We start from the raw sequence: 25,015 nt of genomic DNA, 5'->3' as shown, positions 1-25,015 counted from the left end.
TGCCGTACTCTACGGTTGTATGGCTAGTTCGCAAAATTTTAGCTGCCTTGCTTTGCCTACTCTGCCGCTACTGTTGTACGAAATTGCCAACTAATGAGCCGAAAAACACCCGTGCACGCCGAAGGTAAGGTTAAAGAAACCAGACGAAAAAAATCATTTAGCACGAGGATTCGAGGGACTGACCGTGGTCACGTGAGATAGCGTAGTTGCTCTTCTAATCTTAAGTAGTGCCAGAACGTGGAAAAAAGTTCCAATCAATTCTAACACCATGTTTTCCAGACAATTGCTTAGATTCACCACCAGAGCTACTCCAGCTTTCAGACGGTTCATCACTTTCGACGCTGCAAGCCAGCCAAGAATCAGGATCGGCTCCACTGTTCCAAATTTCACTGCTCCAACTACTCACGGTGACATCGACTTCCACCAATACATCGGTAACTCTTGGACCGTGCTCTTCTCTCACCCAGCTGACTTCACCCCTGTGTGCACCACTGAGTTGGGTGCTTTCGCCAAATTGAAACCAGAGTTCGATGCTAGAAACGTCAAGCTCATTGGTCTGTCTGCTGAGGGTGTTGAGAAGCACAAGTCCTGGGTCAAGGACATCGAGGAGGTCGCTTTAGACAACAAGCCATTTTTCTACCCAATCATCGGTGACGAGTCCAAGGAAGTTGCTTATTTGTTCGACATGGTTGACGAGGAAGGCTTCAAGAACTTGGGCAACGGTCCCGTGCAAACAATCAGATCTGTCTTCATCATCGACCCTGCTAAGAAAGTCAGACTCATCATGACCTATCCTGCTTCTTGCGGTAGAAACAGTGCTGAGGTGTTGAGAGTCATTGATGCTTTGCAAACCGGCGACAAGAACGGTGTCGTTACACCTATCGACTGGACTGTTGGTCAAGATGTGATCATTCCTCCTTCTGTCTCGAACGAGGCTGCTAAGGAGAAGTTTGGTGATTTCAAGGAGGTCAAGCCATACTTGAGATTCACCAAGATCTAAATGTGTATACAATATTCAGTATATTGTCTGAAAGAACATTCACTATATGTCCCACCCGTACACCACAACCGCTGCTGTAACCACCATTTTTTTGTGACATTTTTTTGTACTTGTTCCCAATTGGTCTACTCCGTTCCGAGAGTAGCTGATGATTTACCTGCGCATAACCCCAATTGTGTCCCACACCAAATATATCTCCGGTAGAACCGGCCAATTAGAGTCACCTAATTATCTAGCACAGTCTTACTATGACAGGCTTACGTACATATTGTGGGGGAAAAGTATCATTCTCGACGTAGTTTGGTGTAAAGAAGCTTGGGGACAAGGCAGTTTTTTTTGAAACTTTGCTTACGATATTACTGTCTACTGTTCATCTGCTTCACAGTCAATATTCCGTTTCAAAACCTGTCCACGGTTATTTAGAGCTACATTTTGCTATTCATTGGTGTGTTGTATACAGATTCGATGTGCGAAATCTATTAATCTAGTCATGTCCAACATTTCGATAAGTGGATCAGTCGAGAGACCAGAGGTGCCGGTGATCGCCCCAAAAGTTGAAACTGACGACGAATCAGTACTAGCCGACTCCCCATATGCTCCAAGACTAAAAAGAGCATTCTCTTCGGCGGATAGCGCGCGCAACTCGAAAAGGACCAAAGATGAGGAAAATTCACCCTCCTCTTCCGGTCACGCCGCTGGCCATCGCCCAGTGACCTCATGTACTCACTGTCGCCAGCATAAGATCAAATGTAACGCTTCCGAACGGTTTCCCGTTCCTTGTTCTCGCTGTGAGCGCATGGACTTGAAATGCGAGATAGACCCCCAGTTCAGGCCCAAAAAAGGCTCTCAGCTTCAGTCTCTTCGTAATGATGTCGACGAGCTACGCAAAAAAATTGAGTTTTTGACCAAGAATGAATCGCTGATTTCGAATGTGCTCCAGTCCTCTAATCCAGATCTTTTACAACAATTGAAGGAGAAGAAACCAGTACAGTCTTTGCAGACCTCGCAAGCACCACTCACCGTCGAAGAAACTCAGGGTCCTCCAAGACCCGCAGTGACAGAGCTGAATCCTCTTCCTGTTTCCCAGACGAATTCGGTGAAGAGCAACGGCTCTGTATCCGAATTCATACTGGGCGACGTGAAAATTTCGTACGAGAAAGCCACAGAATTACATCAGAGATTCATCATTCACTATCTACCTTATCTCCCCATTATGATTTCGAACGACTGTGTGCAGCTGTACCAGCAATCACAGCTTTTATTCTGGACCGTGATGCTCACCGCATGCCTTTCTGATGCTGAGCCATCTTTATACATTTCGTTGGCGTCTCTCATCAAACAGCTTGCCATAGAGACATGCTGGATCAAAACTCCCAGAAGTACTCACATTGTTCAGGCGCTTTTGATACTGGGGACCTGGCCACTACCTAACCAGAAAGTTCTGGACGATTGTTCCTACAGATTTGTCGGACTGGCAAAGAGTCTGTCTCTTCAGCTGGGACTGCATAGGGGCAAATTCATTAGTGAGTTCTCAAGAACCCAAGTGGCTCTTCCAGACGCGGAGAAATGGCGCACAAGAACATGGCTGGCTGTATTTTTTGCTGATCAGTTCTGGGCGTCAAACCTGGGTCTCCCTTCCTCTATGCAGACAGATTTCCTGCTTGAACAGGCCCGAATTGATCAGTCGCTCCCGAAGAATTTCCGGTGTCTGATTTCGTTGGCCATTTTCCAAGCAAAGCTTGTGAATGTGATGGGGTCTAGTGTCACAAGTCCTGACGGGCTCATGGATCCGCGAAACAGAGCAGGTGCTTTGGCGATTTTAGAAAGAGAACTTGAACGGCTAGCGTACAAACTGCAAATCAACGATATAGTCGTGGAAAGCTACTATCTTTATGTCCAGCTGATGGTGTGCTGCTTCGCTTTTCTTCCAGAGACGCCCAGCGAAGACCAAACGAAATATGTCACGCAAGCTTACCTTTCGGCAACTAGAATCGTTACAATTGTTTCAAAGCTGACTGAGTCTAGGCAACTCACAGAGTATCCTATTTATGTGCGACAGGCGGTTTCCATGGCTGCTTTTGTATTATTCAGACTTCATTTGACACCATATTTATTACCAAAGTACATCGATTCGGCAAGACAATCAATCGTCACTGTCCACCGCTTGTTCCGTAATATGCTCGCTGCTTGGAAGGATGTTGAGAATGATATTAGTCGAACTGCCACTGTGCTCGAGAAACTGAACTTTGTCATCATCACGCACCCAGAGCTTTTCACAGAAACAGATGGTATCATCGCAAGAATGCGGTCGCACCTGACAGGCTCGTTGTTCTATGATTTGGTTTGGTGTATCCATGAGGCAAGACGAAGATTGATTGCTGAACAAAATTCTCCCGTCAAAGAAAGCAAACCAAAGAGCAGTCGCAAAGTGCTCCCATTACCATTTTACAACCAGATCACAAAAGACGACTTTAGAGCAATTACCACCACAACTCCAAATGGAACGACCGTCACCACACTCGTGCCTACTCACCAAGCTATATCGAATGCTCGGGCGAACGCGTCTGCTGCCGGACTATCAGACCCTACCGAAATCAATGGAATTCCTTTGGCGATGCTTGAGGCCACTGGCTCGCTACCTGACAAAAACAAACACGCTGGTAATGGCACGCATTCTGATTCAATGGACCCTCCAAAAGTTCAGCTACAGAATAAGATGGCCACGAAGTCACGGAAGAAGAGCAAAAGTGGCAATGCAGTTGGTGTCTCAACAAGGCCTATAGCCCCAGCTCCTCCTAGATCACAATCTGGAGCCCCATTGCCGATGGAACAATCGCTTTTTGGTCCTCCTATAGATGCCCCGATGATGTCCCAAATCCCACAGCAGGTAGTGTCGCAGACGCCTTCGGCTACCAACTCCAGAAGCAACTCGAATGAGCACTCGCCAAACTCTGATGCGCTAAACAACAATTTGTTCATTGATTCCATATTCCAACAACAAGGCGGTGCGAATTGGATGGACAATACGGACGATTTCTTGGGATGGTTCGACATAAATATGGCTCCTGAATTCTAATGTCACGTACGTTTATAATAGCTAATAGGTATATTCTGAATAATTTTATTCATCCTCGGCGGCCTCAGTCTCGTCTGAAGGATCGATGACTCCGCCCTGGCCCAATGCAAACACAGTCTCGCTTTCTGCGAGACAGGGACTATCGTAAATCTTGCAAATTCTGTTTGCACCCTTGGCTTTCTTGAAGTATAATCTTGTTGTCGACGAGTGGGCGACAATATTTCCTCCAATAGGCTTCTTTGGATCTGGATTGAAGATCGCTCCTCCGTCGACTTGCGCAACAACTTGGTTCGTAATCACCACGGCAATACCAAACTCGTCGGCAAGTCTCTGAAGCGTACGCATGAACTTTGCCACGTGCATCTGCCTGGCACTTAACTCCCCTCTTCCGCTATAATCGGTCCTGTAGAGTGCCATTATAGAGTCCACAATCAATAAAGAGAAGCGCGACTCGGTCATCATACTGGCAGCCTGGTGCAGAAGCTGCAATTGATGGTCTGCGTTGTAAGCTCTAGCGTAGGCGACATTATCTAGGGTCTCATTCTCGTCAAGCCCAAACCGTCTAGCTATGGCAACCAGCCGGATGGGTCTAAAAGTGCCTTCGGTGTCAATGTACAGACATTTTCCCTCACCTCCTCCATTATCAATGGGAAGCTGGCAGGTGACGGCAAGCGTGTGGCAAAGTTGCGACTTTCCCGTTCTAAATTCTCCAAATACCTCGGTGATAGCTCCCGTCTCAACGCCACCTCCCAAAAGGGTATCCAGCTGCTTAGAGCCTGTTGTGAGACAAATCAGCTCTGATCTTCTTTGATGAAATTCTGTTGCGGTGGTGAACCCGAGTGGCACCAGCTTCGAGGCTTCCATGAGCAGCTTATCCGCCTTCTGCTCAGAAATTCCCTTGACGGTAACGATGTGTCGCTTGGGAGTGTATGCGATGGACTCCACAGTATGGAAGCCCGCCTCTTTCAGTTTCTTGATATCTTGGGGCGTGATCCCATTGCCTACCAGCTGCTGGATCGGAACGGGTCCCGCAGAGTAGTCCTCATCTTCCTCGACGACCATGCTCTCATGGTACTCCGTTGCCTGCTCTTGTTCGCCCACGCTAGTTTGTTGCTCGTTGGACATGGTGTGATTAACTTCAGCGACTTGGGTCATTGCGAACTTAATTTACCCTCAGCGAAAAATAAACAACGCGAAAAATGCACATCCGGCGATCGGCGCGTCGATAAGAATTCGAAGAAGTAATTATATCATCAGAATTATGGGTGCTCACACGATTAAACTGAACCCTAGGTTCCGCTTACCATAAAATACTGGTAGCGTAGCTTATGCCATATACAGCGAATGATGATCTAGCGTATGATTGAAGAAAACGCAATATTGGTCAATTCTACAACCGCGTGAAACACAGAAACCAGCTATGTGTAAAGAGGATTCTAATTGAGCTACACGCGGCCTCTGGCTTCATTACGAGGTTGATGCTATGGCAATATATTGAGGCGAGTCATTCTTACTCGTCATGCTCAGGATCCATGCACGAAAACAGATTTGTTATGCTCGTACAATAAAACATATTGATCTGAAATCTACGATTATTGTAAAAGAGGAAATTTTCTATTGTCGCTGCAGTCTTCCTTTTTGTGCATTTTCGCGTCGCCAAACTACGCGCAGACGATTTCACTCGTTAATGAATCCAACGACCAAAAGCTAGAAGGATCTCCAAGACTGATTTATAGGACTTCTGCTACTCGCACACACAGCATCCATCTCGCGGTATGTTTGTTAACTCAAAAAATTGATTGTCCGCACAACTGCTTATTTCCTGCCTAATATTTTAGCCCCTGTCAACGAAATACATGCCAGTTATTTATCTCGATCGGGTAATCATAGGACCTTTCCCGTTAAGCACAATCTTCGTAAGCGTTGTTGGTCTGCATCTACCTTGCATTCGCAACATCCGCTCCAGGCAATCGATGCAGGCAGTTATGTCCAAGAAGGGAAACACCAGAATGAAATTCAAGATCTGAACTCATCTTGTACCCTTCATATATTCAATTTCTTTCTCGTTCTCCGTCACTAATGAGTGTAGACTGCGAAATTGCGAGACAGGACCTTAGCAATCTTCCGCCGAAAAGCACCGCGGTGCTTGCACGCGAGTCTCAGGGAGGTGGCCCAAGCACTATTCAGCCCGATACAAAAAAAATTGACCCTTTGTTGATGTCCAAATTACGCGACCCATCTTGTTCGCTTAATATCGTTTTGGCAAAAAATAAGCTGCTAGGCACTGCTTCCGATGAAAGGCTTACAGGTTTGTATGATGTCGCCAAAGAGCTCTTCGAGTTGAGCTACCACAAGATTCAAAAGAAACACTACCTTGCGTTTCTCGCGGGAGGTCTCAGAGACCAGGGGGAACCAGAGACCGATATCAACATTCTTCGATGTTTCTACATGAGCCTGTTCACATGGAACACAGACCTACTGAGCTCCTTGCGCCTCTTGTGCCGAAAATTATTTTTTAAAGGTGAATCGCAATTCATTGACAAGGTCCTTCAATCTTTTGCTGAAAGTTGGTTTTACAGTGCGAGCAGTGGTAAGCCGAAAAAACTATACGGGGACTCAAATGGAGTGTACTTGACTGCCTACTCCCTAATCTTGTTAAACACCGATCTTCATACGGAGGAAATTGCAAAAATGCAAAAGATCAGCCGCTCCAAATTTGTCAAAAATACCTTCGAGGCATTACAGCAAAATCAGGTTCCGATTGAAGACATTGATGGGTTACGCCATGAGCTCAAGAAGTTCTACGACAACATTTCAGAACAGAAGCTGAGCTTATTCGAGTCTACTTATTTGCACTCCAGAACCAACTCCATTGCCTCCCATGATACAGAACTCACAACAATTCAACACAGATCATCACAAAGTGATCAGACTTCGTCCTATATTTCCGATACAGACAAATCGACTCCAGCAAGCTCAGTGAATGCCACAAAGTCATTCGGTTTTGCAAAATTGATCATGATGGAGAACAATTTGAGAATTCAGACAGATAACAACAATAAGCTTTCACTTGGTCCCAACTCGCCGCGTTTGGATGAGATATCTGAACCTCTTCAGGACCTCGAAGGACTCGAGTCTGGTCTGCCAGACAATCATAACTTTGAAAAAGAAGGCGACCTACACTCAGAGCTTGTAGGGCCACCTTGGACTAAGGAAGGTATCCAAAATGTTGTTCTGCCTGTAAAAGCTCCTCATAATTTTACTGGTATGCTTTCTTTGTCGGCACTCAAACCTGATTGGCAAAGCCTTTTCGTCGTCGTGTTCGAAGGTGAGCTAAAGCTTTTCAGATTTGATCAGTCTGGCTCAAATGCTGAAAACTTTGGTGATGGTCAATGGTGGAAGTTTGCAACTTGTGTGGACACAGTCAACCTCTGCTCTTGTTTTGCCCAAGTTGTTGACAAAAAATCCCGTGCTTATTTTTCAGTGATCAAACGGCACGGAAATGCTCGCAAAAGAACCGGACTTGAAACTTACTGGACTTTAAACATTCCTATGCCAGATATAATGACAGGTGCTGATCACCTCAACGGTTATTATAGTGCTCACTTCTGCGCTGGAACCCCGGAGACTGCCCAGGAATTTGTTGATACATGCAATTTTTGGGCAGGAAGGTCGTCTGCTATCCCTCCATCAGAGACTCTGTCGTCCTTGGATTTCGGTTGGTCAGAGAAGACTGTGTCAGTGTTGAGGGCAAACAATGTACGCGAAAGTGAAAAACATCTCTCTAGATTCAAGGTTGCGAGCTGGATTCCCATCACTAATGGTCTTGTGTCCACCCACCATGACATGTCCGAACAATTTGCTAAGGTTAACACCCATTATAGTGAACTACGCTTGGCTTTGGAAAAACACAAAGAAATGGAGAAGTTAATTCCGCAGTTGGATCTGATGACTGCCAGAAACGTCGGGGCAATCAAGATATTGTCTAAAGTTTTCCACGGGTCAGATAAGGTGGATAAGCATTTGGTGGTAAGAAATGTAAATGTGATGAGGGTCAATTACGTGAACAGACTCAATCACCTTGATAGAGAGCTTCTCAGGTTCAAATGTTATGCCGACATCCTCGAGAAAGCCATCAGACTTCGAAACAAGGGGCCTGATGACCAAATTGTATAATGCTAATGTAGAAATAGGAGCGACTTGAATTACTACGTGGATCGACGCGACTTTTCCAAATCTTTTGGTGGCGAAATAAACTGTAAAACATCAAGAAATAAATTATACCAGATATGTCTGACCCTTCGTCGATAAATGGTGAGTGCTGAATGAACAGCTTAGATAGCTAACCAATCAGGTGGTACTGCGGTGGCAATGGTGGGCAAAGATTGCGTTGCAATTGCTTGCGATCTGAGACTCGGTAACCAATCATTGGGAGTTGCCAACAACTTTGAGAAGATCTTCCAGCTGGGTCATGTCTTCCTTGGACTAACAGGGCTGGCAACAGATGTCACCACTGTGTATGAGAATTTCAGAATGAAGACCAACCTGTACAAAATGAGAGAAGAAAGAGAAATTGAACCAGAAAGTTTTGCTAACCTTGTGTCATCATCCTTATATGAGCGTCGATTTGGCCCGTGGTTCGTGGGACCCTTGGTGGCAGGAATAAACTCCAAAACTGGGAAGCCATTCATCTGTGGTTTTGATTTCATTGGATGCATAGATTACGCTAAAGATTTCGTTGTTTCGGGCACTGCAACTGACCAGCTCTACGGAATGTGCGAGTCGCTATACGAGCCAGATCTCGAACCAGAAGATTTATTCGAAACCATTTCACAAGCACTGCTGAACGCTGCCGATAGGGATGCTCTCTCTGGGTGGGGAGCTGTGGTGTACGTGATCACAAAAGACAAGGTGATCAAAAGGTATCTTAAATCGAGACAGGATTAATAAAGATGAAGTAGAATGTATAAACTATATGTGCAAATCCGCTAGTGACCAGCTTTGGTCTTCTTCTCGTATTCAATCTCGATAACTTTCTTGAGATATGCGTTCTTACCGTACTCTTCTTCCTCAAGCTTCTTCTTTTTCATTTCAAATTCTTTTGCCTTCTTGCGCTTTTCCTTTATCTTTTCTCTCTCAGCGGCAAGGCGGTTTTCGTGCAAACAGTTGGTTAAGTCTTGTTTAGCAATATTACATTTCCCGAAGGCCTTCTCCAAGAAACTCGTTCTATGACATTCTTCAAGGGCGTCTATCAGATCTTCGCATTCTTTCCAGTTAGCACCATAAACTAAAGCCCACAAAAGCACTATACGTACTGATAAAATGCTCTCTATCCAACACGGGATGCATGGTGATCTTATAATTTCTTTCTAAAAAAATGACTTAAAATTAAATTGTAATCATGTCTAATCAACAGACGGAGGAGGAAGTCTTTGAATTTTTAAATTCATTGCCTGAAAACAATGGCCAACCAAACAAGGAGTCTGAAAAGACGGATGAGGATATTTTGGATTTCCTGGATGAACTAGAGGCGAAGGAAAAAAGCAAGACGCCCAAGACGAAACAAGAACACAAGAAGCCTGAAACGAAATTGGAGGAGAAGAAAGAAACGAAATCCGACGAAATAGCCGAAAAGAAGCCCCAGACCAAGCCTACACAATACAACGAAACCACTAAACAAGAGCCAACTGAAAATGCGTCGAATGAAGAGGTTAGTGACCCAATCACTTCGTTTTCTTCGTGGTGGTCCAAAGAAGGCAGTGCCAAAGTGACGTCCCAGTTTTCCTCTCTTTGGGGCACGGCAGAGTCCGCTATCAATTACGCTAGGGAGCAGAAATTGGAGGACAACTTGAAAAAAGCCTTCCAGGATATCGGCATCACAGGGGTGTTAGAGGGTGATCGTGAATTGACTGACGACGAGAAACAGAAACTATTGAAATTGCCTGACACCAAGCAGGCGTTGAATTCCTTGAATAAGGGATTCAATTTGCTGTCGTCGCAATTGACTTCAGCGCTCGAAAAAATCCAGCTTGATATTGATGCCAACAAAGACGAGATACTCGACATCAAGTTAGTTCACGACCTCAAAAACTACAGGAACCTTCCAAAATATGTCAAAAGTAACTTTGAATCTGTCATGAGAGCACAAGTTGATGGCGACATTCAGGTGAGGATTGCGGAAAGCGGGATTTTATCGTCGTCAGCAGAGACCGCAGATCAATCCAAAAGTCTAGGCTTGTTTGCTGGTAAGTTATCCGACGGCGAAAAACTCATCCATGCAAATATCGAGAGTGTCATGAAAGCAAACGCTAGCAAGGAAGATACAGAGGCTACAGAAATCAGGAAATCCGATATATATATCGGCCTGCTAGCTATATCAGTAAGTAAGGAGGACACACCGGCAGAAGAATCTGAAATAGTGACTATTGACGAATACCAGTCATCATCGTTTTCGTTCACGTCGATTCTAGTGGATCAGACTCACGACATCACCATAATCAACAGATCACAGCCGTTTCCTTTTAAGTGGTGCAATTGGCTGGACGGAAAATACGCAGAGGGCGAAGCAAGTGAAGAAGTTGATCCTAGCGAGTGGGTGGCCGAATGGATCAACAGGGGGCTGGATATGATGTTTGGAGTGCTCGCGCAAACATACATAATCAAACGGATGGGGTATTAGAGGCCCTCTTCGTTCTTGTCGTAGTTTTTCAATATCTTGAGCAGTTCAGATTCTTCAGAGGCTATCAGCTGATGATCCCAGTCTACAACAAGGGGCGGCTGGAAGAGATGTTTTTCCACCAACTCGTCCATACTTTTGGATTCGAGTTCCTTTAATGCTGTGGAGTCAGTGGACTGTAAGTCAATCACGTGGTCATTGGCTGATCCAATCGAAGGAAAAGCCGCCTTAAACGCTTTTTTGCACTGCGGATTCATAGAAAGCGTGTCCTTGATGAATTTGAGCTGATCAAGGGTAGGAAACCGTTCGGAGACATCTATCTGGTAGTTGTAACGCAAGCCTTTTGATCCGAATAACAACTGAGTGAATTTAGATTGCGATCTGCTAGACTCGCTGATCCGAGACTTATTTGTTGAATGCTGCTGTAAGATACCCAGCAGCTTGACTGAGCTTGCAATTTTCGGTGAATGGCTACAAATTAGTCACAAGATGTGGTTACTCACAATATAGTGATGGTTCCTTGTAGATTTTGAAGACTTTTCAACATAGACATGGAAAGATATAGTATTATTTTTGTTGCTACCTATTTTTCCAAGATTACATAATTGTACTATCTTAGACTTTGTAGCCGAAGACGTCCGGTCTTCTCTGACTCCAGAGAGGCATGTTTCTCCTGATAACCTCTAGCCTGTCAAGATCAATATCGGCAACGCAGATATCTTCTACATCGTCAATGTCTGTGCACTGAGCAAGGATAGTTCCTGACGGATCGATTATACAAGTGTGGCCGTAGGATTCTCTGTTTGTCACCGTTCCGTCCTCAACCTTGTGTTTTCCCTTTTGCGCAGGCATCACAACATAGCATTGGGTAAAGATGGCCGTCGATTGAGCCAGAATCTGGAAATGAGGACCCGTTTTCATTGTCCAAGCAGAGGGATAAGTTAAAACTTGGGCTCCTTCGCTTCTCAATCTCAAGGCCAGCTCGGGAAAACGTAGATCATAGCAGATCCCCAATCCTACGTTGCCAATGGCGGTTGGAAACGGCTTCAGAACTTTGGAACCTGGTTCCACGGATTGTGACTCTTTCAAAATCGGTCCATTCTTGATGTCCACATCGAAAAGATGGATTTTCTGATATCTTTGAACAATCTCACCTGCTTCATTGATCCATATCAGGGTATTTTTGACACGGTCAGAAGTCTCAGAAGGCTCATGAATACCCACAGACACAGAAAGGGAGTTCCCCGCAGCGTGAAGCTCTTGCAGCTTTTTTTGGATGGCCAACACGAAAGGCGAATCTGAGACGGACTTCACAATCTCTTTACTTTGTTGCGCGTTCCGTGCAATGTAATCTGAGGCTTCTGGTAAGAACAAAACCTTGCATCTCAAACTTGCAGCCTTTGTAATCAAATTGATTGCAGCAGCAGCGTTGTCTTTCAAAACATTGGAAGCACACAGTTGCCCAGCGGCGACAAGGACCATTTTCTTATCTTAAGTTTCAAAGATCGTGCACAGCCGGGGTAAAAATAAATTTGACCAAGGGAAAAAAAAACTTCCTTAGGATGACTTCTTCCATTACACTTTGTATACCATCTTCATGCATTTCACGAAGCAACTGTAAAAATCTGGAGCAAGCTACGTTCACCGCCTATCAAATAGCGAGAGCGGCCTGCACTTATAACGTTGGCGAGATAGTGATCCTTGACGTGCCAGAGAACACGGAAGCTGAAGAATCGAACAAGATCAAGTTTGAGGAAAAGAATACTACAGCAAGTGACTCGTCTCGGCTTCTTGCTTCTCTTCTTCAGTTCTTCACGACGCCTTCATATCTTGTGAAAAGTGTGTTTCAAGCATCAGTGATAGAATACTTCAAAATAGCCAAGAAGTTGCCTAAAATCTCAACCCTTCCATACATGCAAAATGACGCTGCTGCTTGCTTCAGAGAAGGAATCTCGATTCCAAAAATGTCGGTGGTGAAGAAAAATGCTGAAGGCAAGGTGGTGAAAAAGAAGAAGCCTGCCACTACCAAGTACGTCAATACAGGAGAGCGCGAGATACTGGAGCTCGAGAAGGAAATACCTATCAATACTAGAGTCACTGTGAATACGAAAACGAAAAGCGTGGTATCTCCAGACGAGGCTTACGGGAAAGCAGGCGCTTTGAGGACTTTTGGGTATCACGTGCGGGTGGCCACCAGGTTTAGTAGCCTATTTACTGAGCCAGGATACACCGAGGGATATGATCGATGCATTTATGTGAGCAGCGGCGATTACTTCTCTAATGAGCAGCCTGCAACTGGACTCCCGAGCTACCAGAAAGAATCAAACAAAAGGCTTTTGCTGGTTGTGGCTAAATGGAACGACATTCAAAAAGCATTCAAATATGAAACCATTGAAGGGGTTACCGAGCCCCAACAAATGATGGACTGTACTTTAGAAATTCCACTGGGCACAAGAATCGAGGATGGAGTCCTTGTTTCGCTGGCAAAATTATAATATCCTTAATTTCCAATATTGCATTATCTATACATTAGCTACTCATTACTGGCAACCCATCTTCTGGCGTTCCTGAAGATTCTGATCCATGGTCCATAGCCACCCCAATTAGCAGCTTCAGACGCTGGATAGTATGAGTTTGCCTCTAGTCTGCAAACTCTTTCTGGATGAGGCATCATGGCCAAAACTCTGCCGTTTGGAGTCCGAACTCCAGTAATTCCATTTGGCGAACCGTTTGGATTGAACGGATACTTCTCTGTAGGAAGACCATAATTGTCAACATATCTTGCGGCAACCAAACCCTGATCGACAAATTTGCCTAGGTTGGCCTCTGCATCACCAAAATGAGCTCGTCCCTCACCGTGAGCAACGGCAATCGGGATTCTCGACCCACGCATGCCATCGAAGAATATGAGCGGATTTTCGGTATTCTCCTCTATAATCTCAATGGTGCAAACTCTGGCTTCGTACTGCTCAGACTTGTTCCTCTCGAAAGATGGCCAATACTCGGTACCTGGAATCAGTTCCTTGATCTTGGACAGGAACTGACAACCGTTACACGCTCCGAAAGCGAAAGTGTCAGTTCTTTCCTGGAAAAATTTGTAGAACTCGGCTCTGGCACGCTCGTTGTATAGGACAGAGGTAGCCCAACCGTTACCAGCTCCCAGAACATCACCGTACGAGAATCCTCCACAGGCAGCAATACCAACGAAGCTGTCCAGGGTGATTTTTCCGGAAATAATATCGGTCATGTGAACGTCAATGGAGTCGAAGCCGGCCTGTTGGAAGCACCATGCCATTTCCTGTTGACCGTTGACACCCTGTTCTCTCAAAATGGCCACTTTTGGACGGCTCGTCAAGGACGGAAGCATGAGATTGTCCGCTGGATCAAATGTCAGTTTATAAGTGAGGCCCGGATCCTGGTTGTCAAGGATTGATTGGAACTCCTGGTCGGCAGTCTGTGGGTTGTCTCTCAGTCTTTGCATGTGGTACGAAGTCAAGGACCACGTTTGTTGCAATGCACCTCTGGACTTCTTCAGGACAGTCGATCCGTTGTAGACAACCCTAATTTGCTGCTCAGCATCAAACACAGGTTTTCCAACAATAGACACGGTTGACTCTGGAACACCGGCGGAGGCAAGAATCTGCACAAAGTCTGCGTAATCTTCGCTCTTGATCTGGAAAACAGCTCCGAGCTCCTCGTTGAATAGAGTCGTGAACATGTCTCTCTTTGGGTCAGCAATATCAATTTCCAAGCCGCATCTGGCAGCAAAGGCCATTTCCAATAAGGCGACCACTAAACCGCCGTCGGACTTGTCGTGGTAGGCAAGAACGTCAAACTTCTTGTGCAGGGCCAAGAGTGCATGGATGAAGTTTTTCAGGAGACGAGCATCATGAACCGTGGGACACGAGTCGCCAACTTGGTTATACACTTGGGCCAAGGCAGATCCACCGAGCGAGGCCGTCGCCGAGGCTGCCAAGTCCACCTGCACAAGCACAGAGTTGCCGACTTTCTGCAGCACAGGTGTCCATGTGTTGGACGTGTTCTCCACACCGCCAAAGGCAGTGATGATCAACGACATAGGTGCAACCACTTCCTTCTTGTCCCAAGACATCTTCATCGACATGGAGTCTTTACCCACTGGAATCGATACGCCGAGTTCCGGACAGAGCTCCAATCCAATGGCTTGAACAGCTTCGTACAACGCAGAGCCTTCTCCAGGATGGCTTGCAGGAGCCATCCAGTTGGCCGATAGTTTGACGAGATCGAGATCCTTGATGTCTGCAGCGAGAAGGTTCAAAAGAGACTCGGCCACGCACATCTTGGCCGAAGCAGCAGCAGAGATCAGAGCCAAGGTAGGCTTTTCGCCCATGGCTAGGGCCTCACCCGTAGACACCACCTCGTCGCCAAGGGAAGTGGCCGTGACACCGACGTCAGCCACAGGAACCTGCCACGGACCAACAAACTGGTCTCTGTCGACCAAACCAGTGACCGTTCTATCACCAATGGTTATCAGGAAAGACTTGGACCCCACAGAAGGCAGTTGCAACACTCTGGTCAATGCCTCATCGAGAGAGGTGTCCGGGGCAATGGACACAGGTTCGAGCTTCGGTGTCTTAGTGACGTCTTCACGAGACATCTTTGGAGGCTTGCCAAACAGCAGACTCATGTCGAGATCGATAGGAGTGGTTCCCAGTAGCCTGTCTGTCAACACCAGTCTTTTCTCGTTGGTTGCAACACCAACAACAGAGTAAGGACATCTTTCTCTTTCGCAAATATCTTTGAACAGCTGCAAATCCTGCTGGCCAACTCCCAAGACAAATCTTTCCTGAGACTCGTTACACCAGATCTCGAGGGGCGACATTCCTGGTTCCAAGGAGAGAATTTCTCTGAGCTCGAACTTGGCACCAAGGTCATTGTCGTGAACCAGCTCAGGCAGGGCATTCGACAGTCCTCCTGCCCCCACATCGTGGATACACTGGATAGGAGAGTTGGAGCCAAAAGCGTTACAAGCGTCGATCACCTGCTGTGCTCTTCTTTGCATCTCTGGGTTGCCTCTCTGGACCGAAGCAAAGTCCAAGTCTGCAGAGCCCTCGCCAGATGCGACCGACGAAGCGGCACCTCCACCCAGACCAATGAGCATGGACTGACCTCCAAGAACGATAATGGCAGAGCCTGGAGTGATCTTGTGTTCTGACTTCAATGCCAACTCGGGTCTCACAGCCCCCATACCTCCGGCGATCATGATAGGCTTATGGAAGCCGCGAATTTCCTCTTTGTTGTCACCGTTGACAACCTTTGTGGTCAAGGTTCTGAAGTACCCGTTGATACATGGCCTTCCAAACTCGTTATTGAAAGCAGCAGACCCCAACGGCGCCTCGATCATAATGTCAAAGGACGACGCAATGTGGCCAGGTTTGCCCACGTCGAGCTCCCACGGTTGGCGAAGAGTCGGAATAATCAGGTCGGACACTGAAAATCCAGACAGTCCGCACTTCGATTTGGAACCTCTGCCGACGGCAGCTTCGTCCCTGATTTCACCACCAGAACCCGTGGCAGCACCCGGGAAAGGCGACACCGCTGTTGGATGGTTGTGGGTCTCCACCTTGATGAGAGTGTGAACAGTCTCCTTCTTGGAGCTCCACTTATTTCCGTTGGACGCATCTGGAGCGTAAAAGTAGGCCTCTGGTCCTTGGAAAATGGCCGCATTATCGCTGTAAGCACTAACAGTATATTTAGGATTCAGCTTGTGGGTGTTTCTGATCATCTGGAACAAAGACATGTCTTTTTTTTGTCCGTCGATCTGCCAGTCAGCATTGAAAATCTTGTGCCTGCAGTGCTCCGAATTGACCTGAGCAAACATGAACAACTCCACATCAGTTGGGTTTCTCCCCAGTGTCTCCTTGAAAGCGTTCATCAAATACGCAATCTCGCCCTCATCAAGAGCCAGTCCAAGCTCCTTATTAGCGGAAAGCAGATTGTCTTTAGAAGAAATCAAATCCACGTACTCCAGCGGTTTCGGCTCATGCTCCACAAACAGATCGTCGTACACCGGCACGTTCTCGTTGATGTAAAGGGACTGCGTCATTCTGTCATAGATGGAACTTAAACAGGCATACTTGTCGCTCGCAAAATACTGCAAAATTGGAAAACCCGGTCTCATTTGCAGAAGTATAGCCATACCTCTTTCAACCCTGTCAACCTTGTCGCCTAGGCCACAGACCTCAACAATATTTGTAGCCTTGGAGGACCACGAAGAAATGGTTCCCTGTCTCGGAAGAATTCTTATAAGGTACAAATCGGAGTTCTCATCTTGCGATAGCAGCGAATTGAATGCCTCTCCTTTGTCAGACACTTGAACTAGCGTACTCAGCTTCGATTCAAGAGGGTCGTTGAGATCAAGCTCATTGTCATATTTCAGCAAAGTGGCCAACTTTTCAAAAGAAGCAGGATCAAGATCCTCTTTGCAATGGATATAGTGAATTTGACACGATTTAACACTCATCACAACGGACGAGTTCACTAGCGTGTTTATATTATCCACCAAAGTGGCCACTCTAAAGCTTGACAGGGCCTGAGGTCCTGGCAAGATGACCATATTCGGATGAGCCATCGTACGTATCTGAAAAATAAATTAATTTAAATTAACAGTACTTTTTGATAATTTTTTGTTTGTTTTTTGACTCGGACGAAAAGGACGATCGGCCCAAACCGTCTCTTTTTCATTGGAGAAATTAATCGAGGTCCACCAGCCTGAAAATATAGCCATGACCGAGGATCTTAAAAGGAAGGCTGAGGATGAGGACGGACGGGAGCCCAAGAAGATCAAAACTGAGGACTCTGAGAACAACCTGGATCTCAATCCTGAGGCTGGAGCAGATGCACATGCAGACCAGGATGGCGAACATGAGACCGCAGATGATGATGATAAAAAGCGATTGGTTCCATTCGAGTTCGACGGCCACACATATACATACAAGGAAAAAGCCGGTGTCATTGAAGAACGAGAAGGAAAGATTGAATTACGGGTTGTCAATAACGACAACACGAAGGAAAACATGATGATCTTGACGGGACTGAAGAATGTGTTTCAAAAACAGCTCCCCGAGATGCCGAAAGCATATATTGCTCGGCTGGTTTACGATAGATCACACGTGTCCATCGCTGTGGTGCGAAAACCGCTTCATGTAGTGGGAGGAGTCACGTATCGTCCTTTTGAAAGTCACGAGTTTGCAGAGATTGTCTTTTGTGCCATCTCGTCCACTGAACAGGTGAGGGGTTACGGTGCCCATATGATGAACCATCTGAAAGACTATGTGACGTCAACTACAAATATCAAGTACTTTTTAACGTACGCTGATAATTATGCCATTGGTTATTTCAAAAAGCAAGGCTTTACCAAAGAAATAACGCTACCGAAAAAAGTGTGGATGGGCTACATAAAGGATTATGAAGGGGGAACGCTGATGCAATGCTCGCTTCTCCCCAGAATACGATATTTGGATAGTGCGAAAATCTTGATGTTGCAAAAAGCTGCTATACTCTCCAAAATCAGATCCATCAGCCAGTCGCATGTGGTTAGACCGGGCCTGAAACACTTTTCAAAGCCAAATGCAAAACCATTAAACCCAATCACAATACCTGGAGTCAAGGAGGCCGGATGGACGGCAGAAATGGACGAACTGGCACAAAAACCCAAACGCGGTCCACATCACGTCGTGATGCTAACACTATTCACAGAAATGCAAAATCATCCTTCGAATTGGCCGTTCCTGCAACCTGTCAACAAAGACGAGGTTCCTGACTACTACGAGGTAATCAAGGAGCCAATGGATCTCAGCACTATGGAGGTGAAGTTAGAGAATGACGCATATGAAACGTTTGACGATTTCATATACGACTGCAAACTTATTTTCAATAATTGCAGACAATACAACGGTGACAACACCACTTTCTACAAGAACGCAAATAAGTTGGAGAAAGCCATAGTGACCAAGCTCAAAGACTTCCCCGAATACTCGCAATATATCGACATGTTGCAGAGTTAGATATGTATAATAGAAGTAACTATGTTGTTATACCCAACATTAAATTTGCTCCTCTGCTTGCTCTTGCTCCTTGAGAATATCAATGATCTTGGCGACCTCTTTGTCTTCATAGATTCGGAATCCGTGATCTTTTGTCACACTTGCCAGCTGGGCGTTCGTAGAGTGTAATTTTTCCTCCATGACTTGCTTGAGAACTTTCAGAGCCAGAACTTCGGCATCTGCCAGCGTCAGCGATTTGTGATACTCATTTTGCAACTCGGCTTGAGCTCCCTCCGATCCGGATCCGATGGCCTTCGCGTCGTATCTATAGAACGTTCCTGATGGTTCCGCGTGGTATAACTGGGGGCCCTTGTCGTCATCGTAACCGGCAATGAGCAAAGCCACCCCGAATGGTCTAGACATTAATCTCTTTTCGCCAGACGCTCCTTCGCCGAAACGCAAAGCCAGATCACACACAGATTGCGTCAGCGATTCAACGCCTATTTTCTCGTGGTAATATAAGTCGTGCTGCACAGACGCGACTCGAGCATGGTCGATCATCGACCGCGCATCTGCAGTCAGGCCAGACATCGCACATCCAATGTGTCGGTCGATCTCCATGATCTTCTCAATACTATCGCTCTCGAGCAAAGATGATGTAACCCTCTTCTCGACTCCCAGGATTACTCCCTCGCTGGTACAAATTCCAATGGCAGTCGAACCAAGCTTAATGGCCTCCAAAGAGTATTCCACTTGGAATAAACGGCCTTCTGGGGAGAAAGTAGACACTCCACGGTCGTACTCACTTCTCGTCAAAAACATTATGTACTTTCTTTGGATGGCAAAATTATTTGATATTTCGAAAAGCGCACACCTGAGACCTTCAAGCTAGAAGTTTAGCTCTGGAGTCAGAATCTGTATGGCGACCAACTACTAGTTTGGGACTTACATCATAAGACATGTGCCTAGCACGTACTCTTGGCAGGATTCTCGTGGACCAATTTCTGTAAGTTACAAAAATAGCAACTGATGCTTTAATTCTCTCAGCATTGTCAAAAGGAAAGTTCAGAATTGCACGTCAGACGACTTAAAAGGCCAATTTCAGCTTTTCCGGGGCTTGTGAACAGCGCGAGTCCCAAAATTTCAAAGAAAATGCAGCTTGCTACGCGAGCTAAAATAGTTCCAACTGTAATAGGGGCGTAGCAGTTTTCCGAATATGTGCAAAGCATCCACTATAATTAGCAACCCTCGACGTGCCTTGCAGCTGTGGTGTTGGAGTATAAATACCTCCGTCTGACTTGCGTGTTCTGAAGCTTCACAACAATTGTTAGGATGAATCTCAGATACGCTTTACCAATTTCGATCTTGGCTGTTCTCGGCCAAAACGCAAACGCCGCAAGTGATATTGCTGGAGCTTCCTCCGAGGCAGTGTCAAGAGTAGGAGCAGCAAGCAGCTCTGTTTATGGAGCCGCGTCTTCTGTCGCAGCAGGAGGCTCTTCTGCCATCGGCAGAGCTTCTAGCTACTTTGGAGGATTGGGTTCTGGAGCAGCTAGCAACGCCACATCCAGCGGTGGCGCTTCAGGTGGACTGGGTGGCACTCACACGACTTCAAGGTCTGCTGGCTCAGAAGAATCATCCTCTGCCCGCAGTGGCTCTTCCTCTGCAACCAGCGGTTCCTCTTCTGGCAGCAGCACCTCCAGTGGCTCTGGAGCAGACAGACTTCAAGCTTACCCTTACTTTATCACCGGAGGTGTTCTTGGAGTTTCCGCTCTCATGGCTCTCCTCTAGACAGATTCAGATTCCAAAAGTTTTGTGTTTTCTTGACTGGCTGCTTGGATCTGTCAGATTCTAGCCCAGTGTGCTTTTTGTGTGGATATTATATAATTGGAAAAAGGGATCGATAAATCATAATTTGCAATACATAGGTTTCTTCGTTGGATCTCAGTTCTCGATGTCTTCTTTGATCACTTCAGTTTTTTCTAGACTGCCGGGCATTGACTACGTCAACGGCTTTTTTCAAGACCTCTTGTTGTCGGTGCTTAAAACAGGTGAGTAAGGGAAAATCTCCCACTAATATTTAGGACCGGTCCCCAACCATCTGTCTTTTGTTATGGATGGCAACAGACGGTATGCCAAAAATGCTGGTCTCCCACTTAAAGAAGGACACAGAGCAGGTGCCGAATCGCTGGCCAAAGTGCTCAATTGTTGCTTCAAGTTGGGGGTCAAGGATGTCACGGTTTACGCTTTTTCAATCGAGAATTTCAACAGACCCCAGAACGAGATAGATACCATATTCTCCCTTTTGAAAAGCAGACTTGCATACATAGCTAATGAGGACACCGATTTCAGGGACTACGATGTCGCCATCAAAATAGTGGGAAATCGAAGTCTCGTGCCCTCTGATGTTTTGACAGATCTGGAAAAGATCGAGGAATCAACTGTTTCGCATGGTAGCCACAATCTGTTTATTGCGTTTCCCTACACCTCCAGAGATGACATCGTCCATTCGATGTCGGAAATTGTTCAGAAAGTGAAGCGCGACGAACTGAGCGTGGATAGCATTGATGCACACACAGTGGAAGAGAACTTTTACTATCGTGGAGAAGCAGAGAAAGTGGACATTCTAGTCAGAACATCAGGCCACACTCGCCTCAGTGACTACATGCTATGGCAGTGCCATCAGGATAGCGTGATTGAGTTCTCCAACACGCTGTGGCCCAACTTTAGGTTTTATCACACTTGGTGGACAATTTTCAAATGGAGCTACTACAAAACGCTGATTCTCGAGGATGCAGAAACGATGCAATTGAAGAGGATCAGCGACGAAGAGATCAATAAGAGATACAAGGAGCCGATCAAGAGTCTTTCTCATCCTCCGTTCGCCTCTGTCACAAGGGTGGCTTAGCCACATCTCGCTTTGCTTTGGCCGACTTAAATTGGAAAACGGTCCCTTCGACTTTGCTTACCTAATAATTTAAGCGATTTTCTCATAAACGCGTGTGAAAAAGATATTTGCAGTACGCGTCCCAAAATAGGAAAAAACACGGTACGACCAAGAACGGTTGTCTGAAATTTAGTAGACAGGTCCTTTGAGATCTGTGCTTATGTCATTTTCAGGTTCGTCTTGTGTTCAAGGGATTTAGAGATTGTTTATAATTTAGCAACTTACTGTATTGCTCACTATGAGTAACAGCCAGGTACAAACCTATACTCAAAGCGTTATTCTCAAGGTTTTGTACACATTCGACAACACAACGCAGTTCTTGGTGAGATCAAAACGGCCTCTTTCATCCAAAATCATCCAACTTCCGCAACAGCCTCCGCACAATGGCGCCGTGATAGGATGTATCGACATACGCAAATGTTTAGAGCTCATTCACAACATGTCTCCTGAGTGCTTCCGAGAAGGTCTGGACTACTCGATCTATTCCAAAGACGTGGTCGAGATAGACGAGCCGTTTGTGGGCTTCGGGCTTTATTCCAAGCTCATGGAGAGACGGACGCCCGTGATCATCACCGGACGCGTATGCAAAAATTTTGTCAACATCATCAATGGCTCTGGCGTGGGTGCTGATACCTTGGAGGTGAAATTACGCTTCAATGTAGTTAACAGACATCCAACTTCTTTCCAATACTCCAAATCTGAAACGTCGAACGCTACTCATGCAGACAGCAGCAGTCCCATGTTCTTGCCTAGCGAGTCGTCAGACTCTAATAGCGAGACTCGAAAGAGGCCCTTCAATTCTCTCGCCAACGCTCCGCAACTGGCCACTAGAACACAGTCGCTCCCGTTCATTAGCCAGAACAGTCTTGCACACCGCATCATGATGTCCGATCAGAACAATACACCGCTCGAGTCACGCGAAGACGCCATTGCATCCAGATTCTCGAATTTCGAGAAACTCATGAAAGCCACCGATCCGCCGACCAAGGCCAAGAAAAACAAAAGTTTCATCAGCAGCGTGGTGAAGATAGGCGACGTGAGCACGGGCAACCACTCCAAGTTCTCGAAGCCTGTCACAGTTCAGCGCTGTGTCAATTGCACGTCCACTTCTAATCCGCCATACAGGTTTCACAAAGACGGTATATTTGAGTTTGGCAACTCAGGTTTGCTTTGTAACATCTGTTCGACCTTGCACGCAAAAAACGACACAAAGATGCTTCGTGAGCGTGGCGATCTGGGAGTGAAAGGGCTTGTTGACAGCCCTTATGCAAAGATGTCGCCAGTAGCAGATACTCTTGCAACCGCAGCACGCAAACGACAGAAGCTGAACAAAACCAGAGCCAGCGACGAGAATAGCTCTTCTCCTCTGGCTACGAGCGCGAGAAAATACCCGAAGCTGGAGCCCGACAGGTCATCGCCCGCTCAGAACCCTCTCACAGACCTCGACCCGCTCTACGATTCCAAAAAGGAGTCGCCGGAATCCAGCGATAACGATTCGCCTATTAATGCCACCAAGCTGAACACAACTTTGATTCCTCTCGACGATGACGATAAGGAAAACAACCCACCCGCAGATGAGACACACGGAGACCAACCGCAGTCTCTCATGGTCCACGACATCTCTCCTAGTCTGCACCGCCTCATAGAATCTTTTTCCAATGTGGAGCAACCAGGGTCTCCGACCAAAACGTCGCCCAACGACCAATGGATCAATAACCTGTTCACGCACGACGAGGAAGAGGAGCCGGTCGATGGTCAGTTTGAGGACGATCCAGAGGTCTACAACATTTTGAAGGGCGGATCCAAAACGAGCTCTCCTCTGAACTTCAAATTTGACAAGACGCCAAAGGATAAATTTGAAACGACTCCAAAGGACGCGTACACCGTCCAGACACAATGCATCGACAGCGGGGACCACCTCACTGGTCTACTGACACAAATTTTGGCCAACGAGCCGCACGAAACTGATAAAGCAAAAGTGACAGTTGCACAGCCCGACGAGCGAAGACAGGGTATCATGATGCCTAGCTCACCATTCTTTTCACTGCATCAAGATGATGGCAAATCAGGTGATGGAGACAGTTCACGCACGGAAAAGATAAGCTCCGTTTGGAATAGCGGGTCGTCCCCGACCACCTCTGTCACGTCTACCGAGAAGTAGTCATTCTCTAACAGCTAAATATTTTTATAGAAATACGGTTCATGTTGCAATACAGGACCACTGGATATAATGGCTATGCGTGCAAATATTCGCCCTTCTACGACAACAAGCTTGCAGTAGCCACTGCGGCCAACTACGGGCTTGTGGGGAACGGGAAACTCGTTATCTTGTCTATTCAAGACAATGGCATGGTGGTGCAAGATACAGAGTTTGAGACCCAAGACGGCTTGTTCGACGTGGCGTGGTCTGAAATCCACGAGAACCAGGTTTTGACGTGCGCTGGCGACGGCTCCATCTCTTTGTTCGACATCGCCCTGCAGAAATTCCCCATTCAAAGATACCAAGAACACACCAGAGAGGTGTTTTCCGTCTATTGGAACATGGTGGACAAGGGAATTTTTTGCTCCTCGTCATGGGACGGTACAATCAAAGTCTGGTCGCCTAACAGACAGCAATCCATGCTCACACTCGTCTCGTCCACAGATCCTGCGTCCGCAGTGGACGGACCGTTCGTCCCAATGTCCACGAAGCAAACTGGAAAGCATCCCACAGACTGCATGTACCAGGCTACGTTCTCTCCTCACAGCCCGTCACAGCTGGTTTCTGTGAGCTCATCTTCACATTGTCAGGTCTGGGATATCAGGGCGCCGCAGCCTCTGCAGATAGATTTCATAGCACATAACGGCATGGAAGTGCTATCTTGCGATTACAACAAGTACAGACCAACAGTCATTGCAACAGCCTCTGTGGACAAATCTATAAAAGTTTGGGATCTCCGCATGATCCCAAATGTCCAGCATCATGTTCTCGGGACAGCAAACAAGATTGGACCGTCGCCTGTCAATAGATTCATAGGACACGATTTTGCTGTTCGCAAGATCAGCTGGTCACCGCACCACTCGGACACTCTGCTCAGCTGTTCATACGACATGACGTGCCGTGTTTGGAAAGATCAGACTGACAGTAGTGCGCGGTTTATGAACAACAGATTATGGCACGGCCGATCTTTACTCAAGACGTTCGATAAGCATAAGGAGTTCGCCATTGGCTGCGACTGGTCCTTATGGGGATCGGGATTCGCTGCTAGCGTAGGATGGGATGAAATGTGCTACATTTGGAAAGCTGTATAATCGC

General features: G+C 46.5%; 15 protein-coding genes across 15 annotated transcripts; 11 read left to right on the top strand and 4 right to left on the bottom strand.

Annotated features, from left to right (window-relative positions):
• Window positions 1-268: 268 nt before the first annotated feature.
• On the top strand, window positions 269-1,000 carry KL928_001742 (uncharacterized protein; the record flags this gene model as incomplete). The annotated part of the gene is made up of 1 exon (XM_043202141.1): window positions 269-1,000. One exon carries the CDS (start codon window positions 269-271, stop codon window positions 998-1,000), a length of 732 nt encoding a protein of 243 aa, XP_043061019.1.
• Window positions 1,001-1,490: 490 nt separating this feature from the next.
• Window positions 1,491-4,076, top strand: KL928_001741 (uncharacterized protein; the record flags this gene model as incomplete). The annotated part of the gene is made up of 1 exon (XM_043202140.1): window positions 1,491-4,076. One exon carries the CDS (start codon window positions 1,491-1,493, stop codon window positions 4,074-4,076), a length of 2,586 nt encoding a protein of 861 aa, XP_043061018.1.
• Window positions 4,077-4,121: 45 nt separating this feature from the next.
• On the bottom strand, window positions 4,122-5,231 carry KL928_001740 (uncharacterized protein; the record flags this gene model as incomplete). Its single annotated transcript, XM_043202139.1, has 1 exon — window positions 4,122-5,231. One exon carries the CDS (start codon window positions 5,229-5,231, stop codon window positions 4,122-4,124), a length of 1,110 nt encoding a protein of 369 aa, XP_043061017.1.
• Window positions 5,232-6,155: 924 nt separating this feature from the next.
• On the top strand, window positions 6,156-8,252 carry KL928_001739 (uncharacterized protein; the record flags this gene model as incomplete). The annotated part of the gene is made up of 1 exon (XM_043202137.1): window positions 6,156-8,252. One exon carries the CDS (start codon window positions 6,156-6,158, stop codon window positions 8,250-8,252), a length of 2,097 nt encoding a protein of 698 aa, XP_043061016.1.
• A 195-nt stretch (window positions 8,253-8,447) lies between these two features.
• KL928_001738 (uncharacterized protein) lies at window positions 8,448-9,023 on the top strand (the record flags this gene model as incomplete). The annotated part of the gene is made up of 1 exon (XM_043202136.1): window positions 8,448-9,023. One exon carries the CDS (start codon window positions 8,448-8,450, stop codon window positions 9,021-9,023), a length of 576 nt encoding a protein of 191 aa, XP_043061015.1.
• Window positions 9,024-9,477: 454 nt separating this feature from the next.
• On the top strand, window positions 9,478-10,755 carry KL928_001737 (uncharacterized protein; the record flags this gene model as incomplete). Its single annotated transcript, XM_043202135.1, has 1 exon — window positions 9,478-10,755. One exon carries the CDS (start codon window positions 9,478-9,480, stop codon window positions 10,753-10,755), a length of 1,278 nt encoding a protein of 425 aa, XP_043061014.1.
• Window positions 10,756-11,367: 612 nt separating this feature from the next.
• KL928_001736 (uncharacterized protein) lies at window positions 11,368-12,234 on the bottom strand (the record flags this gene model as incomplete). The annotated part of the gene is made up of 1 exon (XM_043202134.1): window positions 11,368-12,234. The coding sequence occupies one exon, from the start codon at window positions 12,232-12,234 to the stop codon at window positions 11,368-11,370; it is 867 nt and encodes a 288-aa protein (XP_043061013.1).
• Window positions 12,235-12,314: 80 nt separating this feature from the next.
• On the top strand, window positions 12,315-13,247 carry KL928_001735 (uncharacterized protein; the record flags this gene model as incomplete). Its single annotated transcript, XM_043202133.1, has 1 exon — window positions 12,315-13,247. The coding sequence occupies one exon, from the start codon at window positions 12,315-12,317 to the stop codon at window positions 13,245-13,247; it is 933 nt and encodes a 310-aa protein (XP_043061012.1).
• Window positions 13,248-13,285: 38 nt separating this feature from the next.
• KL928_001734 (uncharacterized protein) lies at window positions 13,286-17,362 on the bottom strand (the record flags this gene model as incomplete). Its single annotated transcript, XM_043202132.1, has 1 exon — window positions 13,286-17,362. The coding sequence occupies one exon, from the start codon at window positions 17,360-17,362 to the stop codon at window positions 13,286-13,288; it is 4,077 nt and encodes a 1,358-aa protein (XP_043061011.1).
• Window positions 17,363-17,516: 154 nt separating this feature from the next.
• Window positions 17,517-18,797, top strand: KL928_001733 (uncharacterized protein; the record flags this gene model as incomplete). The annotated part of the gene is made up of 1 exon (XM_043202131.1): window positions 17,517-18,797. One exon carries the CDS (start codon window positions 17,517-17,519, stop codon window positions 18,795-18,797), a length of 1,281 nt encoding a protein of 426 aa, XP_043061010.1.
• Window positions 18,798-18,836: 39 nt separating this feature from the next.
• KL928_001732 (uncharacterized protein) lies at window positions 18,837-19,598 on the bottom strand (the record flags this gene model as incomplete). Its single annotated transcript, XM_043202130.1, has 1 exon — window positions 18,837-19,598. The coding sequence occupies one exon, from the start codon at window positions 19,596-19,598 to the stop codon at window positions 18,837-18,839; it is 762 nt and encodes a 253-aa protein (XP_043061009.1).
• Window positions 19,599-20,108: 510 nt separating this feature from the next.
• KL928_001731 (uncharacterized protein) lies at window positions 20,109-20,564 on the top strand (the record flags this gene model as incomplete). The annotated part of the gene is made up of 1 exon (XM_043202129.1): window positions 20,109-20,564. The coding sequence occupies one exon, from the start codon at window positions 20,109-20,111 to the stop codon at window positions 20,562-20,564; it is 456 nt and encodes a 151-aa protein (XP_043061008.1).
• Window positions 20,565-20,886: 322 nt separating this feature from the next.
• Window positions 20,887-21,681, top strand: KL928_001730 (uncharacterized protein; the record flags this gene model as incomplete). The annotated part of the gene is made up of 1 exon (XM_043202128.1): window positions 20,887-21,681. The coding sequence occupies one exon, from the start codon at window positions 20,887-20,889 to the stop codon at window positions 21,679-21,681; it is 795 nt and encodes a 264-aa protein (XP_043061007.1).
• A 277-nt stretch (window positions 21,682-21,958) lies between these two features.
• Window positions 21,959-23,881, top strand: KL928_001729 (uncharacterized protein; the record flags this gene model as incomplete). The annotated part of the gene is made up of 1 exon (XM_043202126.1): window positions 21,959-23,881. The coding sequence occupies one exon, from the start codon at window positions 21,959-21,961 to the stop codon at window positions 23,879-23,881; it is 1,923 nt and encodes a 640-aa protein (XP_043061006.1).
• Window positions 23,882-23,922: 41 nt separating this feature from the next.
• On the top strand, window positions 23,923-25,011 carry KL928_001728 (uncharacterized protein; the record flags this gene model as incomplete). Its single annotated transcript, XM_043202125.1, has 1 exon — window positions 23,923-25,011. One exon carries the CDS (start codon window positions 23,923-23,925, stop codon window positions 25,009-25,011), a length of 1,089 nt encoding a protein of 362 aa, XP_043061005.1.
• Between the last annotated feature and the right edge of the window lie 4 nt (window positions 25,012-25,015).

Source organism: Ogataea angusta, assembly GCF_019207475.1.
Source record: "Ogataea angusta isolate 61-244 chromosome Unknown 61-244_NODE_3_length_881311_cov_93.026150, whole genome shotgun sequence".
Classification (NCBI taxonomy): domain Eukaryota; kingdom Fungi; phylum Ascomycota; class Pichiomycetes; order Pichiales; family Pichiaceae; genus Ogataea; species Ogataea angusta.
The sequence above is the reverse complement of the archived record's forward strand: the minus strand, read 5'-3'. Positions and strand labels throughout refer to the sequence as shown.